The sequence below is a fragment of the Callionymus lyra genome, chromosome 1 (assembly GCF_982586985.1).
Source record: "Callionymus lyra chromosome 1, fCalLyr1.hap1.1, whole genome shotgun sequence".
In the NCBI taxonomy this organism is placed as follows: Eukaryota; Metazoa; Chordata; class Actinopteri; order Syngnathiformes; family Callionymidae; genus Callionymus; species Callionymus lyra.
The window spans coordinates 22,866,267-22,884,586 of NC_141818.1; the positions used below are offsets into that span (position 1 = coordinate 22,866,267).

The 18,320-nt window shown below is 38.1% G+C and overlaps 3 protein-coding genes across 6 annotated transcripts in view; 1 reads left to right on the forward strand and 2 right to left on the reverse strand.

Annotated features, from left to right (window-relative positions):
- The window catches only part of dock5 (dedicator of cytokinesis 5), a 61,320-nt gene extending 58,973 nt beyond the window's left edge, over positions 1-2,347 (reverse strand). Inside the window, exon 1 of the mRNA XM_087797447.1 lies at positions 2,104-2,347. Coding sequence (XP_087653573.1) covers positions 2,104-2,146 — 43 coding nt within the window. The 5' untranslated portion in view covers positions 2,147-2,347. The remainder of the gene's footprint in view (positions 1-2,103) is intronic.
- Positions 2,348-11,467: 9,120 nt separating this feature from the next.
- neflb (neurofilament light chain b) lies at positions 11,468-13,532 on the reverse strand. Its single transcript, XM_087808397.1, has 4 exons — positions 12,406-13,532; positions 12,184-12,308; positions 11,821-12,113; positions 11,468-11,750 (listed from the first exon to the last, which is right to left on the reverse strand). Exons 1-4 carry the CDS (start codon positions 13,471-13,473, stop codon positions 11,569-11,571), a joined length of 1,668 nt encoding a protein of 555 aa, XP_087664523.1. The 5' UTR covers positions 13,474-13,532; the 3' UTR covers positions 11,468-11,568.
- Positions 13,533-15,215: 1,683 nt separating this feature from the next.
- cabin1 (calcineurin binding protein 1) overlaps positions 15,216-18,320 on the forward strand; it is a 31,209-nt gene continuing 28,104 nt past the window's right edge. For all 4 annotated transcript variants that reach the window (XM_087797486.1, XM_087797493.1, XM_087797502.1 and 1 more), the window contains exons 1-10: positions 15,216-15,362; positions 15,819-15,883; positions 16,015-16,107; positions 16,197-16,310; positions 16,643-16,777; positions 16,895-17,075; positions 17,153-17,282; positions 17,358-17,507; positions 17,698-17,993; positions 18,072-18,255. In XM_087797486.1, the coding sequence (XP_087653612.1) occupies positions 15,881-15,883; positions 16,015-16,107; positions 16,197-16,310; positions 16,643-16,777; positions 16,895-17,075; positions 17,153-17,282; positions 17,358-17,507; positions 17,698-17,993; positions 18,072-18,255 (1,286 nt within the window). In that variant the 5' untranslated portion in view covers positions 15,216-15,362; positions 15,819-15,880. The remainder of the gene's footprint in view (positions 15,363-15,818; positions 15,884-16,014; positions 16,108-16,196; positions 16,311-16,642; positions 16,778-16,894; positions 17,076-17,152; positions 17,283-17,357; positions 17,508-17,697; positions 17,994-18,071; positions 18,256-18,320) is intronic.

The following is an 18,320-nucleotide window of genomic DNA, read 5'->3' on the forward strand; positions in this document are numbered from 1 at the left end:
AGTGTCAGATAACAAAAGTTAAGAACCCAAGTTCAGCAATGAGCCAACAGATAACACCATGTAAAAGACAGAAACCTATTTTAAGCTTATTTTGACTCCCTAAAAAAAAACATTTCAACCACAATATCATCCATTAAGTTTGCTCATAGGTTTGCCACGTGCCTGCATGTCAATTGGTTCAAATGTTTTTACTTTTAATTATCAATCTGTGAATTTCCTTAACATTTTGATCACTCAATTGCTTTTATTATCCTTCCAAAATCTCCATTTAAAATATCCAACTATGAATTATGTCAAAAGAATAAATTACAGTTTTCCATAGTTCAGTATATATTCCAGCAAAAAGGTAGTATTGTTATATTTGCCGTACCTTTTAGCATTTTTATAATCACAGGTGGAGTATAATTATTAAGAGGAAATACATTTCAAAGAGCAATTTTATACATGCACAATTTATGTGGTTGCTGATAAGACAATTCACCAGGACCGACGTCAACCAGATGGAATTTGGTAAAGATAAAGAAACATTATTGAGCAATAGAAATTGAACAAGCAACACACCGAAGCTTCTAAAACCTACTAAACCTTCTAATAAAACAAGAGACAGTGCCGTGTGGACCTTGGCACTGTTATAATAAACCCAGACATAAAACGGAAAAAGTGAGTTTCAATTATACCATCACCATCATGTGAGTCTCATGAACGCTAACCCTGGTCTATTTATGGTATAAATTTATAAAAATATAGTATTAATTCATTTCCATCCGCCCAAAAAAAACATAATAACAACTGCAATCAATCTACTGAACCCTGTAAGGCTACAGGTCAGAAGACAAACAAAAATCAATACAAGTTCATTCCTAGAGGAGCAGGCAGCAGTTACAGTCCCGCCAGACAGATGTTATTGTGAGCGATTTAATAGACTTCTCTACACTCCAACCATAAGAATTATGGCTCACAGCTTTAATGACCCAGACATTACTAGGGCCTCGGTCGAGAAATCAATCCGTTGAAACCTCCTTATCAAAATTATGTACAGTACATGCCCATCCAATTCAGCCATTGACATAAATGCATGTATTTATTAATATAATTATACACAATTCTGTCAGCATTTCAATATACACCCTGAGCCTCATAATCATATAATCTGTGAGGAATGACATTGGAAAAGTGACACGGGAACGGCTGAAGACTGGCACCTGTGTAGAGTCATACAAGCATCTAAAAGGATTAACGGCAAAAGAATTCCCGACATCAGCTGTTTATAGCAAGGTCAAATACAATCGAGGGGGGGGGGTGTTGTGCTGCAAGGTACTTCTTCCACACACAAGAAAATACTTCCATGCACTGAGGCGACATAACACAGGTGAGTCATCGACAAAAGTTCACCGCCAAAGGTATTTCATTCCTCCCTTTAATTACTGTTAATAAATAGTTATAGTATATTTTGAATACTTGCTCGAGGAAAACAAAGAGATACTGAGACGAGTGTGTAACTTCTTAGGAAATATGAGTGAGTCAGTGTGTGAGCGATGACCAGCAAACCTGTGTCGGCAATAAAGTCATTACAGTCCAGAGAGATTTCTCAATGACAACAATTGAGTAGATTTGCCTTGAGGGTGTGGAGGACTAGTGGATGGCATGCACACACACACACACACACACAGATAAAAGACTCTACACACACACTGAGGCAGTAGTAACATGCAACAAAGTGAACATGCCTGTGCCAGTGGAATTCTTTTATCTCACTGGTACAGAGGGAAGTCACTAGAGGCTCCCATGAGGGGCTCTTTAAGGTGAGTTTCGGGGACCCTCACAACAAAAAAGGGCCACTCGTCTCTCACCCTTACAAGCGATCAGCTCGGGTGAGATAAGGTGTAAAAATGTTCTACTGGCTGCAGTCCATTAATCCTACAGTACATACTTGTGTTGGAGATTTTTTTTTCCTCTAGTGGAATGTCTTCTGTGAGATATACAAGCTAGACTTCCTGTCTCCTCATATTTACTTTTATTTACCCGTTTTTTCCAACCTTACTTTTGGACTTCGCTCCACAAGTTTCACGAGAAGTTTCCCAAACACTTGCCGAGTGAACTTACCGACTCCGTACTTTTCTTTTTTAGTGGGGATCCAACGGGTCATAGCGGGAACTATTCCTGGGAATGAAGGCAACAGCGTTCACGGTCTGTGGACATGAAGGGACGGCGTTTCTTGTGGTCGTCCTGGAGTCTACAGTAACAGTTCCGCCATCATGACTTGTGGGAGTGTAGAAAAGGGGGAGGAGGCGTGATCCTTCCTGGCTACCCCCACAACAACAACACCCACCGACGCCGTCCATGCGTTCCCGAGCATCTGTCAGCCCCCCCTCACTGTTCCCGCACCACTGTCTGCTGGTTTGTTTCCACGAGCTCTCACATACTAGTTTCTCTCATGGGAACGAAGTTCAAAATCGAACCGTAAACTTCCATGAAGATGCCCTGGAGACTTCTCGCCAGTGCGCATGCGCGGTCTTTACTACTCATAGGTGTTTTTATTTTATTTTTTAATAGTAATATGGTTGAACAAATGTTGGGGTCATTTGACTATTTTTGTGCCACTGAAGAAAGCAGCACATGAGGTGAGGTCATTCTATCCATTCTTTTTTTTTAGGAATATCAAATATTTGCTTTACACCCCCAGTTCGGGCTCTGAGGTCTGTGGATCAGAATCTACTGATGGTTCCTCTGGTTCAGGACCAGAGGAGAGAAATCCTTCCAGGCTGTTGCTCCTAAGCTTTGGAACAATCTTCCTCTCTCTTTGCGCTTGATGGAGTCTACTGACTCCTTCAAGAAACATCTTAAGACGTTTCTATTTGTTCAGGCTTTTACTTAATTTTCTGGAACTCCTGTTGTATTATCAGTTTTATCTTGATCTTTAAAATATATACTTTATTGAATATTGTTTTGATTGTTTGAGCGCTTTGTGACCCTGGTCTGGAAAAGCGCTATACAAATAAAAATTACTTACTTACTTACATTTAAAGAATAACAAAAACTATAATGATAAACATGATCCAATCATAATCAAATATAATCTACAATAAACACAATAAATAATTCTTAATATATAAACAACATCAAACATTAGTACACATACACAAGAACACAACTCAAAGCATTTATTTATTTATTTTTAACTTATTTTCTCACTGCATTGGGCAAAAACCAACAAAATCTCCCCTTCCTGCAGCACGGAATGTCATATTTAAGTTGAACAGTTTTCTGTTTACTACGCATTGTGGATTGGTGAGGTTAATCCTATATCACCCTTGCTAACTAGCACAGAGTTGTGCTCATTTGACTGCATACCAAAGTGGCTGCTGCTTTGACATCTGATGTATGCGATGTCGTTCAAGGAAATGGTGTCTTTGTAATAGCCAGAAAATGTATGGATATGTCATAATTCAGGAAATACATCAATCAGGATTTTTATAAAAACAAAATATTAAATATGAATGCTTTTTAATATATGATGTAACACCTTTATCATGATTATAATAATTTAATCAATGCAAATCGGTTAACTTTACGAAGAAGGGGGGGAATTGTCAGAGTTATCTTTAAAAATAACTGAGTATTTATTATGTCCCTACACTTCAATGAACATTTTAAGTCATTTAAAAATATTGACCTTACACTGGTGACAGTAACATAGACGTTCTTAAAGTATCGGTAGCATGATTTTCTATTAGGTTCTCATACTTAAATACGTCTTGTCAAAAGTTGTTTATCCAATCATGAGTGACGAAAGTGTAGTTGGTCTCAATGAAGTCATTTTGGGGTTCAAGTGGAAATAGAGTACTTTAAGAAATTAAAAGTCATCTTTGATAAGAATCACTACTGCTGACCAAGCGTAAATGCTGTAGCAATATCAGTATTGATTGTAGCTGAATTAAAAGTTGAGTCAGTCATTGATATTTGTGTAGTAACAGTCAAACTGTTTTTGTTAATGTAGCGTAAAGTTAATTTTATGAAATTAAACAAAAACCAAATGCATCCTATTTCAAGCAAACATTTGGTAGTGTGTCGTTTCCTTCTGAAGTGAAGACTTATAATATTGCTCAAAATAGCAACAAATGGAGTTTGTCCATCACCGATGATGCTGTTCTGTGTGGCCCCAACATGGGCAGTGGATCACAAGAACCCTCATTTCATTCTCACTGAAGTTGTTCACAGCTGTTGACTGTTCTCTGCTTTGGCTACTTAGTCTTTTGTTTACCCATCTTGTTTTTTTTTTTTTGTTCATGCTGCCACTGCTGCTGTTCTGCCAAATGTTGCTGTCAGTAAACACTCAACTACCCGATTCTTTTATTGTTTTCTCTCACAGATCAATCTTCATTTTCACATCTTTTTAGATACGAGGACAGAAAATGATTTATTTTTTAGCACAACAAAAAATTGAGTGAAGGACATTTTATTATTTTCCAGCGTGAACAAGTACAGTTCAACATTTGCCAAAATGAAACTGAAGTAACTGGCTAATAATTTTGGCATATAATGTTTTTTTATGAACACACATACAAAATAACATGGCTTATCTGCCTTTTAGGGGTTCAGGATTGTTTGGGTAGAGGATAGTTTGAATTCCCGGTTCAAAGCTTCCAAATACTAATGCAACAAACACAAAAAGAGTGCAAGATTGCCATCACCTGACAGCTTTGTGATATTACACACGGGTTGAGCTCGTTAATGTCAGATTTCATTCCTCAAGTCTATTAATCAACCATGTTTTTTTGTAATTACAACAATTGTAAGTTATGAGACTACGAACATATTAAAAAAAAACAGCATGATGAATCAATACAATTTATGACAAATCACTTCTCCTGATGTGTTATTTTTCTGACAATCTTTTGGTATTCAAGACTTACTGATACTAAAAACTTTTTTTTTTTTTTTAAACCTGAGAGCTGCTGTTGCAATGTGTGTGCCTGGACTGTATAGGAAACAAGTTCATCAATCACAAATGCTGCAGACTGTGACCTCGCTCTGGCCCCGGCGACGGAGTGTAGGTGAATATATTTGCTTTACACTGTGGGCCTTAATGATGTATTTGCTGTGCCTTCCCTGAAGCAGTGAGCTCGCTCGCTGTGGTGCCTGGCAGCCAGACGACAAATGAATGTGACAGACAGTTAAAATAACAATTAATTAGTGTTCTTATCCACCTTCGTATTCTCCAGAGCTTTTTATTCGCATCTGTGTGTAGACATGCTCGAGTGCATTTACTAGTCTGTGTGTTTGTGTTTATGAGTTGCAGGAGGATGAAGCGTGCTGAGCATCCATATGTATGAGATTGCCACATAAATGAAGATTGACCTGGTTTGACCTTCTCAATAATTCAGTCGGTTTGCCTAACTCAACAAACTGTGATATTCACAAATGGTGTAAAAAAAAAGAAGTTATTGGGCATTATCTGAGCTGGGTTGTAAATCTAAGAGAGAAAAATGAGTTGTCTAATGGGTTTATGGGTCCCATGCCAGAAATGTATGACGCCAGGAGCAAATGACACTGCAGCATCCACCTGGCTTTCTCAAACCTGAATCAGGTTGACTGTAAAAGCTGTAAAAGAAAGTCATTGCACGCTCTGAAAAGTGAATTAATATCCTGAGGCAGAAGTTGATTGTAGTGGACTTCTAGAAATACTTTTCCCTCACAAGAAATCTCTGTCTCCATCAGTAATCTCAGTGATTTTTTTTATATGTGTATTCATTTTGATCTATAAACATTATATCTTGTGATTGTTGTGATGATCTGAACAAGAGAAGGCAACAAGAAAAAGGATTTAATATGTTTTGATAATCATTAGAAGAATATGTATTACATTTTGCATTTATTTTATTTCAATATCTTGAATATACATCATGAAAGTATCTACAATTAATGCAGTTTATTTAAAAAAAAAACGAAACAGAAATTAAAGAATAAATGAACCGTTGTGTTTTCTCTGGGCCCTGGTGACCCTGAGTCCAAAAAACAAATGTGTTTGTGGTATCCCTTGCAGTGTCTCTGGGTCAAGGTGAACGACTTCCATCACTGCATTACTGCATTTATTTCCCGAAGCCTGTGAGGTTGTTCACCTTGACCCAGAGACCACACAAGGGATACCTCAAACACATTTATTTTATGCCTTTGGGTTACCTTGACCCTGAGATAACACAAGGGTTAAATGAAAAAATATATATTATTAAGTAAGTAAGTAAGTAATTTGTATTTATATAGCGCTTTTCCAGACCAGGGTCACAAAGTGCTTAAACAATCAAAACAATATTCAATAAAGTATATACTTTAAAGGTCAAGATAACACTGAGAACAACACAGGAGTTCCACCTTACTAATAATATTAAAGTTACGAAATATAATTGTTTTCAAAATGCTGGAAATTACACTATACATCAGGCATAATGGATATCAATCTCAATCAGACAAGGGATAACTTTTTGTTACAGGAAATATGACGCGAATGATTTATATGTGTTTGTAATTGATTCCAATTTTGGAGGCATTTTTGAATACTAAGCCACACCTCTTGTGAAACATCTCTGTCTGTCTCTCTGCGGCCACAGCAGATGGGCTGGGGAGGAAGATGTGCAGGAAATGCATTGTGTTGCTAAATTAGCAGATCTGTATCACAGATCTTTGTCACTCACTATTCTCCGACTCTCACTGTAGTCTCAATTCAGATGTGCTTCAACTGCAGACATTATCAGTTCAGTGTTACAGCGTTTAAGGTACAATGTTAACATCTAGAAAAATAGGATTTCATATGTAAGAGATGTGTTTTAATACATTAAATCAATGTTGATTACAGTACTTTCAAAACAGCAGTTCTTCTAGTGCAATAGTCAGAGTAATGATGTCCAGACTTTCCTCTCACTTTTGACTGAGCTCCTTACTTAACTCCAAGAGGGAGTTCAGACAGTTATGGAGAAAACCTATTTCCACAGCTTGTATCCATGACCTTGTTCTTTTGTTAAATATCCAAAGTTCATGACATAGATTGACCAGTAAATCAATTCTTTTGGCTCAGCTCTTTTTTCACCATGAAAGAATGACACATCAGGACCGTGCAAGGATCCGCCTACCGATCTTTCACAAGATCATCACTCCTTCACTTTGGGACCTGATACTTTTATTCTTTTTAACAAGATACTTTTGTTAAGGCCAAAACAAAACCCAGCAAATATTTAAATCAATTAACAACTTCCATAGTTCAAGAACTCTTGTTATTAGCTCACAATTAAAAACAATTGTCTGACTGGAAATAACCACAATAAAGGTAGGTTGAGGTCAATCTTAAATGTTCAAAATGTACAATTTGACCAAGTAACCAAAACATGTAATTGATGAACAATTACTATACATATTGTCACTGTAACAGTGAAGGTGATTTTTTTTTTTTTCTTCTCGTTATTCGATTTCATGTTTTTTGCTAAATCTTTAAGCAACAATTCACACCTCTCACTACCGATCGGATATTCTGTATGTTTGACGGGTAATACAATAATTAGCTTTTCCTTCCTAAAATGAAATGATTCTTTTGTTTATGTTTTAAATACAAACAACAAACACTTACATGCAATCTTATTGTAAAGTTTATGATAATAGAAAGTCAGCAAAAATGAATAGTGGTAATAATAAAAGCAATAATGAAAAATGTTATTTTTACTCTTTGGTAACACTGTTAAAGGGCAACTCATTTGTTTATTTGAGTGTCTCATCAGTATGTGTCTGTTTTTACAAAACTCTCTTTTAATTTAAATATTTACTTTAGAAAATTTACTTAAGCCCTACCCACTGAAAACACGTTTTTCTTTATTAAATCTTGCTAACCCTAATAACCACACTCACTCCGCTGTGATTGGTCAAGTATCAAGAAGTCTCTAACTCCAGGGGACTTGCACAAAGAAAGCGGTTGTGACTAAATCAGGCTGGAGGAGGAGTGAAGACTATTATTACGTCATAATGGACTACGCTCTCGTAACCCCTCATTCACTGAGATTTGAAACAGAGGAGATGTTCTATATTTTACAGAAATGTTGCTGTATGATAAAATTTTCTGAGAGAATGAGACACTTCTTAAATCAAACCTGCCGCCATGCCATCATTGAACGTGTTTCTTTAGTCACTCTATCCCATTCATTTCCTCTAGGAGATTAATCATTACTGACTGAGAAGCAGATGACATTGCAGCCCCCCTTCTTTCCATCCTCCTCCACCTAAAGGGGCAGAAAAGCTCTTAGATGAGTGCAGACACCCACAGAATGTGTAAAATGAAAAAGTTTAATTTAGCTTGAAACTTCTCTGGAGGTTCATGTTTTGGTCTTTTGATGCTTGTATGAAAATAATCCGTGTTATTTATAAGCTCAATGGAAATGGGGTCTTTTGAAGGCTTTTCTGAGGTTAAACATGTCCAGTCAAAGCCTCTTTGCTGCAGACCTCGCCAGCAGTGGTTTGAGGTCAATTCTGTTGGTCTTAACTTTAACCTACGAAAGTCGACAAAGCCAAAATCGTATTTTTATTCTCACAATTATATATATTACTTACAAACGTGTTTGACTCCATGTGTCCTCATCCCACATATGTATGTGCACTTGCTTGAAAAGCTCCAGTTCCATCTTTATGTGCCAGATTGACTTGCCACCTACACTCTTCAACTTTTTAACCATCACCATCAGCTACTGTGATGTGACTGGAGTCAAAATTTCCTAAAAGAGTTTTCCCAAGGGATCAATAAAGTAATATTGAATATAATGAAATCAGGGATGGCTTTTGTTATGGACTTAATAGGAGAGTGACGTATACCTACTGTGTGTCTTTCTCTTGTGTTTTGGCCTTGATAGTTATTTTATAGTGTGTATTGACCACCATGTTTGTTTTTTCCTTTCATTTTGCTCTTCATAGTTATTTCCAATGAGTGTTTTTTGAACCGCAAGTGTTTTTCTTATTTTCCCACAATAATAAAAATGTTTGACCACAGCGAATGATAAGTTAAAAGCTAAATAATGTAAAAGTCAAATTATAATTATGTAATTTCACTTAATATTACATATATTCATCAAAGTATTGATAAAGGAGGACAACACAAAAAAGAAAAAGAAAAAAATAATTGTTTTACATTATTTGACATAGAACTCTGTGGGTAAATAATTTCATTTTAGGCATGTGATATTTGTTTAAACACACCTGTGGCAGGTAACAGGTGCTTGCAATATATGAATCAAACTGAAGCCAGTTAGATTGTATAAACGGTTGACTCAAACTTTCTGTAATGTCCTGTCCTGGACTTAAGAAGCAAAAATGATCAACAATCTCAAGGTTACAAATTGATCTCCAGAGACCTAAGAGTTCCTTTGTCAACTGTGCCGATAAAATCAAGACGTCCATAACCCATGGAACTGTGGCAAATCTCCCTGGACGTGTACATAAGAGAAAAATGATGATAGAATCCAACACAGGATAGTAAGTATGTTGGATAAACAACCTGAGTCAACCTCCACATAAATGTAAGCTGTCCTGCAGACTCAGGTTAAAATGGTGTCAGCTTGCACCATACGTTGTCAAAAACCTTTTTTTTAACCCTTTTAATCGTTCTTCTTCTTTTTGTCTTATCCCAATGCACTTAACGTAAATAAACGTGTGTACCAAAACACAATTGGAGTAATGGTGCATTTTCTGGAAAAGTTCCAGGGGGGCTAATACTTTGAACCATGACTAGAAATGCAATGAATTACTTAGTAATAGTTGTCATTAATTTTCCTTTGTCAATAAAACAACACCTTCACTTAAATAAAACAACATTATAATAAATCCACAGTGGTAAATAACAATATTTATCTCGGTGTCATGGTAAAAGGTTCAGTAAAAACCTTCTGCATTGCAGCGTTTCGCAAAAATATACAATATTATACTTTACTTCGGTTGCAACCGTAAACAACATCTCTAATACTAATATTGGATGCTTCACCAGCACCTCTCCTGCTTTTCTATCAAAGATTGTTATTCTTGGTGGATCTGAGTGGGCTTCTGATACCGGACCTCCTTTTCACATCACATATGCCCACATGAGGGAGCAAGAGTGAACACAGTCCCACTGTGCCAGATGAAGCAGAGAACGAAACTCAATATCAAACGGGTGGGTGATGCTGTCTCGCTTGCTCATCGCTCCACAAAAATACTTAAAGTTTGCAAAAAGACTAATGCATTAGGTACATATAGTCAGTATATAACCTTGCAGTTTTCATTCCCTTTTATGTACTATTATCTCAAGGGTTGTGCTTTCCAGTTAATATAATACTTAGTGTTGATCAATACCGAAGAATTACATTAAAAAAGATGCTGAGCCACAATGATTGCATGTGGTGTTTTTAATAATTTAGGAGAGTGCTTTGTTGGACTTGTAATGCAGTCAAGGCTAGAGCAGGGAAAACCCAGAGCCGCAGAGAGAAAACATATCGATCGAACCATTGAAACACACATTATTGTTCTAAAAAGTGTGTTTTCATCATTATTTATCTAACAATATGCTTGCTTCAAAAAGGTCGTCCTTCTGTTTGTCAATGTGCCCTCTGCCAAGTGTTTCCGCCCAACATTCTGTCCTCCAATCTTTTAATCTATTTCCTGCTACATAATTAAATAATGGAACACACTAACCCTGTCTGTCTGCGCTGCTCCTTCAAAAGCTGAACCTTGTCCAGTTTTTTCAATGTATTTTTTTTCCCTGGTGCGGCAGACTAGCTGAGTCATAAAGGTTGAGATTAATGGACAGTGATGTGTGCAAGGTTGAATCAGCGAGGGGAAACACTGGTGTCAGCTAACTGATCACACACAGACTGTTGCTTTATCGGGAAAATAGTCAACTTCCCGACTATAAATAGAGAAGAGAACGCCTCTTTGAGATGAAACGGTGGAGGTGACATTCGTAAAAAAGGTTCTTGAAGACATAAATCTTGAGTTGGATGTCATCCCGGAACTAATGGGTTCTTTTTCTAATTTTCTTAATTGCGAATCCTGATCTCTTAGCCGAGCACTTTTCAGCCTGCGTGATCAATAAAGATGTCAATGCTGCTCTGCACTGAAGGGCGCCTCACTGCCACAGCAGAATATTTATGCCCAGGTCCAATTCTGCTCATACTAGTTAGATTAAAAGGATTGTATTATGTAGGAAAGCATGAAAAATATGTTAAACAGAAGGAATGGTAGGATGATCTCACTTCAAAGAGAAAATATTGTAGGTGTTTTCAACATAAATATCTATAAACAAATGTGACAGTATAATAATATGTCATAAAATCTCTTTGTTGGTACATAACACTTTATTGGGAGCATGTCACAAAGCATCAGAGCCGAGATATGTACGAGAAGCACAGCGACATTCAAGCATTTATGAACTCTCTGACAGCATGTTAAGTGATTTTATTCTATTTTTTCCTCATTTTGGGCAAGGTTTAATGCATATATTATTCCAATAAACTGCTGGTTATTTGATATTGGATAATGATTAACTAACAGCAGGAATTAATGAATTACTTAAACACTTTTATCAGATTTTTTTCCAGTTTCCTCATCAGCCGTTGATCCTTCTTTCTCTTCAGGTTCTTCTGCTTCGCCGTCGCCTTCTGCGTCATCCTCGTCTGATTTCTCTTCATCCTTCTCCTCAGATTCTCCTTCAACATCTTCTGTATCTCCCGCTTCCGCCTCTTCTTCTTCCTCTGAGGTATCGCCAGAGACATACAAGTTATACAATTAACTTTAAATTGTTTTGACTTTTTTTTTTATTACCTTCTTCGTCTACATCTTGCTCTTCTTCCTCTGCCTCTTCCTCTTCTTTTTCCTCCTCCTCTTCAATTTCTTCTTCATCCAGCGGGGGTCTGGCTTCTGCCTGCTGCCCTTGGCTGGCAGATATGGTCTCCTCCATGTACGTCGATGGACGATACAAGCGAGAGCTCATGAGGAACGGTGGTGCTGAGCTCAGCAAAGAAAAGGAAGATTGTGTTCTTGGAGCAGCAAACATGCTTTGGGAATGGACTGTTCCAGACACACTCAGACGAGTTTCCTCTCCTTCGAGCAGCTTCCTGACATCCAGAACAAAGAAACACATTTATTATGAGCGCAATTGTGGATTAAGTTTGATGATCCACAAACCTGTAGGCTGCAATTTCTATTTCAAGGCCCATCTTCACATTCAACAAGTCCTGATAGTCTTTCAGGTAGCGAGCCATGTCGTTCTTATTTGCCCTCAACTCTTCCTCAATTTGATTGATTGTATCCTGCATCGAGAAGAGAAAGTTCTTGTCATTCTAGCCACCTTTCTACATGTGTATTATAACACCTTCTTTACTAAAACGATATCAAACACTTGCTCACCTGCATGGCAGAGATCTCTGCACTCTGCTTCTCCTCCACATCTTGGAGTTGGTTCTCGAGAGATTGGTTTATCTCCCGACCGGCGTCGATCTCCAGAGTCTTGCTCTTCAGCACCCGACGGTGTTCGTCAACCCCTTCTTTAGCGTTGCGGATGCTCTCAGTGTTGCGGGCGCTGCTTACGGTCATCACATTCATCTTGTCGCAGAACCAGTCTTCGGCCACCTGTCGGTTCTGATGGGCCAGCTTCTCGTACTGGGAGCGGATGTCCCGGAGAGCGACGGACAGGTCGGGCTTCGATATCTCCATCTCCACGGACACTTCAGTGCTGTACTGGATCTGGGCCTGTAGCTCTGCTATCTCACTCTCACAGAGGCGCTTGAGAAAGGCCAACTCATCCAACAGAGTCTCCACTCTCTTCTCCACCTCGGTCTGCCTCAAGGCCGCATCATCTGCTCCCTTCCTGACGTCCAAGAGTCGTCCCTCTGCGCCCTCCCGGCCGAGCACCTCGTCTTCGTAGCGCTTTTGCAGACCCCTCAACACTCCCTCCATCTGGTCCCTGTGGGACTGGGCGGCTTGCTTCTCATGCTGGGCGTCGTCGACGGCCGCGTGGAGTTGGCGAATCTCGCTCTCGTAGAGAGAGCGCAGGTTGGAAGGCTCGGTCTGCCTCTGCCTGAGCAACAGATGTTCGGTCTCCAACAACTTGTTCTGCTGTTCCAACTCATGGACCCGCTCAATGAAGCTTGCAAAGCGATCATTCAGGTTTTGAAGCTCTGCCTTCTCCTGGGTCCTCAGTGTCTTGAACTCGGAAGTTACCTGGGCGGCTTGATCAAGGCGAAGCTCAGGAGCGGCTGCAGACAATGGAGTGGAGAGAGAGTAGTAGCTGGAGACGGCCCGGCTGCTTGTTGGATAGATTCTTCGGGAGGATGCATAGGTTGGGGTTAAGGAAGAGTGGCTGGTAAATGCGGATCTTGACCCTATTCCTCCATTAGCTCCGTATCCTGCACTCTGCACCACCACTCTCTTCTTGTAAGTGGAGGGGAAATAGGATTCGAAGCCGATAGAAGCCATGATTCAATAGGCGCGGTTGCTCTGTGTCTTGGAGAGTAGCTCAGTTGGCTGCACAGTGAATCTGCATTACTCTGGCTTTTATAGACGCTCGGATGACTCTGACGTCAGCTTTTTTTGCAGGCCTGCTGACAGAAGGAATAGATGATGATGGTGGTAGAAAGCCAGTCTCATCCAAGGGAGTGGTGGGGTGAGGCTGAATGCAGGGGGGGCAGGGGAGGCGGGGAGAAGCAGTGGAGCCATAGAAGACTGCAACAGAGAGGGTCAGTGAGGACAAAACAGTATACTGTTACTCAAAGTCCAGCTGCAATGCCTGTGGTCTTCAGATCAGTATTTGCATGCAGCTAGAAAAATGATTCAGCAGAATAATAAAACAAGTTTGTAGGCAGCATCATATATGTTAACATCCACTAAATTATATTGTATTAAAGAAAACGTCACTGTTTAGTTGTGATTCAAAAGAAACAAGCTATTTTAAAGAATAGACTAGATGATATCATATAATAATTTATTGCCCTCTAGTGGTTATCTACAGAACGCACATGCTGCAAGAAATGCTACAGAATTAAAATTAACTTTAAAGACAGCATAGCGACTTAGGTGACTTCAACTTCAATATTTTTAATTCATTACATTCGATTGTTAGTAATATCTAAAGCAAGAACAGGTTTATATTAAGCTCGTCAAAAAAGAAAAGCCTCTACTGGCCCTGATTTTTTGCTTTTGAAGTTTGTCTATCAATGAATTTTCCAAAATTTAGATTTAGTCTATTTAGATATTTAGATAGAGTATTAGAAAAATGTGAAGGATACCAGATTCGAAAAGTAATTTTTATTTGAATGGTTATGCTACTGTATGTGTCATATAAGGTATTTTACTTTAACCATATTAATATAAAATTCAATTGGTGAACTGATATCTTCTGCTTGATCCTAATAAATATACTTGAGTTCATTAGCTAAGTGTCAGATTACCAGATTTGATCAATAGTAATGTTTTGTCTTTTATGAATATCCTCTATGACTTGTGTTGTCCTTCTATTCTAATAATATGTGATAAAGGTCTTTCTTACTTATTATTATTAACATTTTACTTTACTTTATATGTATTTTTTGTGCTTTTTTGTGTAGAACAATGGTCTCCTAGGACAGACGTGTAACTATGTATTTGTGATCTATGATTTCTAGTATATAAGTGTATTATACCGTTGTTATTAATAGGTCAAAATTGCAAAGATGGACTGATGATCACCCAAAGTATACAGTTTATGAGATTACTTATTTACGTACCAGTTTAACTGTGATCGTTTTTTTCCGACAATTATTATTCTATTTGGTTTCAAAATTATTAGTTAAAGGTGCTATACCCTGTATGTATAAAGTCTGTATGTGATGTCCATTTGGGTTTATTGCATGTTTTAAAAAAATAGCCACAAATCTTCATCTTTTAGTTATTTTAAATAAAACTAACTATTATTTTACACTGAACATAAATGCATGATTCATGTGTTCCGTTAATGTTTGAATTTGTTTTAAATATTTTTTTCAATGAAATTAATTCAATGGATTTTATTAGGTTAGCAACAAGACTTTAATTTGAATTGTTTATTTATTCATTGTTAAAGATAATAGTTATTCGTTCATTATTCCTCATTGGTCACATGTGTCCAAGCGCGTGTATCAGCCAATCACACACGACTTTACTAATTGTCATCCAGTGACGTAGGCGGTTGCAACTGACAACAATGCCGCAGTGTTATAATGAAGTTTGAATATTGACAAGTGTTTCTAAACCTTATCTATGGACGAACGGCGATTCTGCTCCAAATGCAGGGCGCAACCTCACACCACTTATAGGCTGGACTGAATGGTGGCTTTTGCATCTTCCTGCTGGTGAATAAAACTCAACATGTTTGCATTCGTTAGCTATAACTAGCTAGCTGCGGCGGAGCCGTAACTTTTATATGCCTTATTTTTTAATGTTTGATTTGAGTTGATCATATATTTTAGGAAAAGTTGCTTTATAAAACCCGCACTCATGCTTTACATCTGTGTAGTTTTCTATCTGGCTCCAGTACCTGCAGCAGTCACCGGCTGCTAAGCTATGTTAGCCAAGCTTAACATATATGATCCATATACGATACATCTGGCACGTTGATGGAACTCCCTATTCATTCCGGTTCTTAAATATACAACAGAACTGTATTAAAGGTGTCTTATTTGAGGATTCATTATCGAAGCGATTGTAATAGGGGATTTATTCAGATCAATAAAAAATATTTCCTCAGTGTCTATATTCAGTTTCTTCGATTCAAACATACCGTCAATCTGTCGTTCTTGCCTTTATAGATCAATGTGTCTGATGCTGCTAAAAGAAAATACACTGCTGTGATCTTCACCATTTATTCAACATGGTAAGTTTTTTGACTGGACTTTGAATGCTTGTAAAATGTACGTTGACTATGCTGTACCATCCGCTTTTTATTTCAAAGCTATTTCAAAGTTCAATTTTTGTTAGCAATTGTGTCTGTATTTTCTACACCAGATTCGCATCGCCGCTTTAAATGCTGCTTCAGCAACTGCCGATGAATCTTTAGACCCATTGCGGACTCACAAAACACGAACAAAGGAAGCTCAGGTATATGCATGAAATAAACATCCTAATGTTGTTCTGTGTTTTTCTTTTTTTAATCGGTTCATCTAACAATGTACAATGTTTCAATACAGGAAGCAGAGGCATTTGCTTTGTACCACAAAGCATTGGATCTGCAAAAACATGACAAGTTTGAAGAGTCAGCCAGTGCCTATCATGAACTACTAAAAACCCCTTTACTCAAAGAGGTATTTTCAATTGCACCAGTGATATTTTGTTGATATATTTATTTTACCACTCCATACCGACATAATTACCAAAAGCCCCAATTTTAGCTCCAATGAAACAAAGTTCCCAATGAACAAAGTTTGGTTTGAGCCAAGAAAGTGTGGGTGAAGAGCTGGTTAGATCGTGTTCCCTTTTTGTGGATTCATTCCAACGAATATTTCAGATGTAAACATTAAATTTTTGGGTAAACAGCAAATGGTGGTTTAATTTGATGTGAAGATACAACGTTATTTGTAAATACTTATACTAATGTTAATCTCTAATAATAGTGTGGTATTGTGTCATTTTCAAGGCCATGCCTTCTGAGGATCAGAGTGTCGGTCTTAAGCATCCTGGGTTAATGCTGAAGTACTCTACATTTAAAAACTTGGCCACAATGTCAGCATCACGCGAAGATCTAGAAACGGCCATGGAGTTTTACTTGGAGGTAAATATGTTTTGTTTGACTTGCATGTCAGATACATTGCCACTCTTGAGTTCAATTATTAAATGTAATCATTTCCAGAATTGAGTATTTGTTTGTCGTGTTCTGTATTCTCCCCAGGCTGTGATGTTGGATTCCACAGACGTAAACATGTGGTACAAAATTGGCCAAGTAGCTATGCGACTCGTGCGCATCCCTTTGGCCCGACATGCATTTGAGGAGGGTTTGCACTGTAACCCAGACCACTGGCCCTGTTTGGACAATCTCATTACTATTCTTTACACCCTCAGTGACTATACATGTAGGTTCTATATCTTTGGTACATTTGTAGTATTTACATTTGTATATATTTTTTAATCAGTCCATTTTATTTTCTAGATTGTTTGCACTTCATCAGCAAAGCCTTAGAGAAGGATTATTGCTACACAAAAGGACTTGTGTTGAAGGAGAAGATTTTTGAGGAACAACCATGTTTAAAGAGGGACACCATGAAGATGTTTATGAAATGGTGAGAGCTGTTCAGATATTTTTTCCCTTGCTACAAAAGAAATTGACACTAATTTGAATGTTTACTGCTTTACAGCAATATGTCCATTCACTATGTGGAGGTGGAGGAGGATGAACGCAAGTTGATTGTGGAGGAGGCTCTCGATTTAAGGAGACGTAGACAGGCTCTCTCCTGCCATGAACCCAAACCTGATCTTACCCTGATACAGCCCATTCAAAGTCTTTCGTGAGTTCTTTTTAACTTGTGCTTTTCTAAGGTTAAAAATAATTTAACTTTTGGAAAAACTATTGGAACCAAATTGAATGCTGAAGAGACCCCATGAAAGCTTTACAGCAGCCAGCAGAAGAAGTATTCTGTTTGTTTAAGGGCAAATGGTTATAATTTCTAAAGTTGGTCATCATCATTTCGTTCTCAGGTGGAAGCATGTGGGAGAGAGTCTGATTGCAATGTATACACATCAGACCACTTGTGAGCCGTCAATGAGTCTCGGGCAGAGGATCGACCTGTCGGAATACCGTGACATCAACTTTTTTCAAAACCAGCCTCGGCCAAGAAGTCCAGCAAGCATTGTCCAGCCAACAGTACTGAGCAGCAGCCCAAGTTCATCCCTGCCACCAGCAACTCTTCCAGAGATACCCGTCGTGACCCAACCTAGTCCCAACATTCCCATCACCATCTCTGAGATGAGCACAGTCCAAGCACCACTTATTGGTGAGAGTATTTTTGTAATATAATAGTTTTTCCTTTTCATCCTTCAACATATTACAATGTGTCATTTGCATACTGTAGTTCCAGCCACTTCTGTGGATCTCTCCTTTCAAGATAAAACAAAGAAATTACCCAAAAAGAAGCGTACAGTTGAGGAGAATGTTGAAACGGCAAAGCGGCGCTCTGCAAGAGTTCGAAACACTAAATGCAAAAAAGAAGAGAAAGTTGATTTTCAAGAACTTCTCTTCAAGTATTTACCTTCAAGGTATTTGTTTATACATTTTTCCTGAAAAGCCACTTTGATGTTGTCTTGAACGAGATTTACATTTT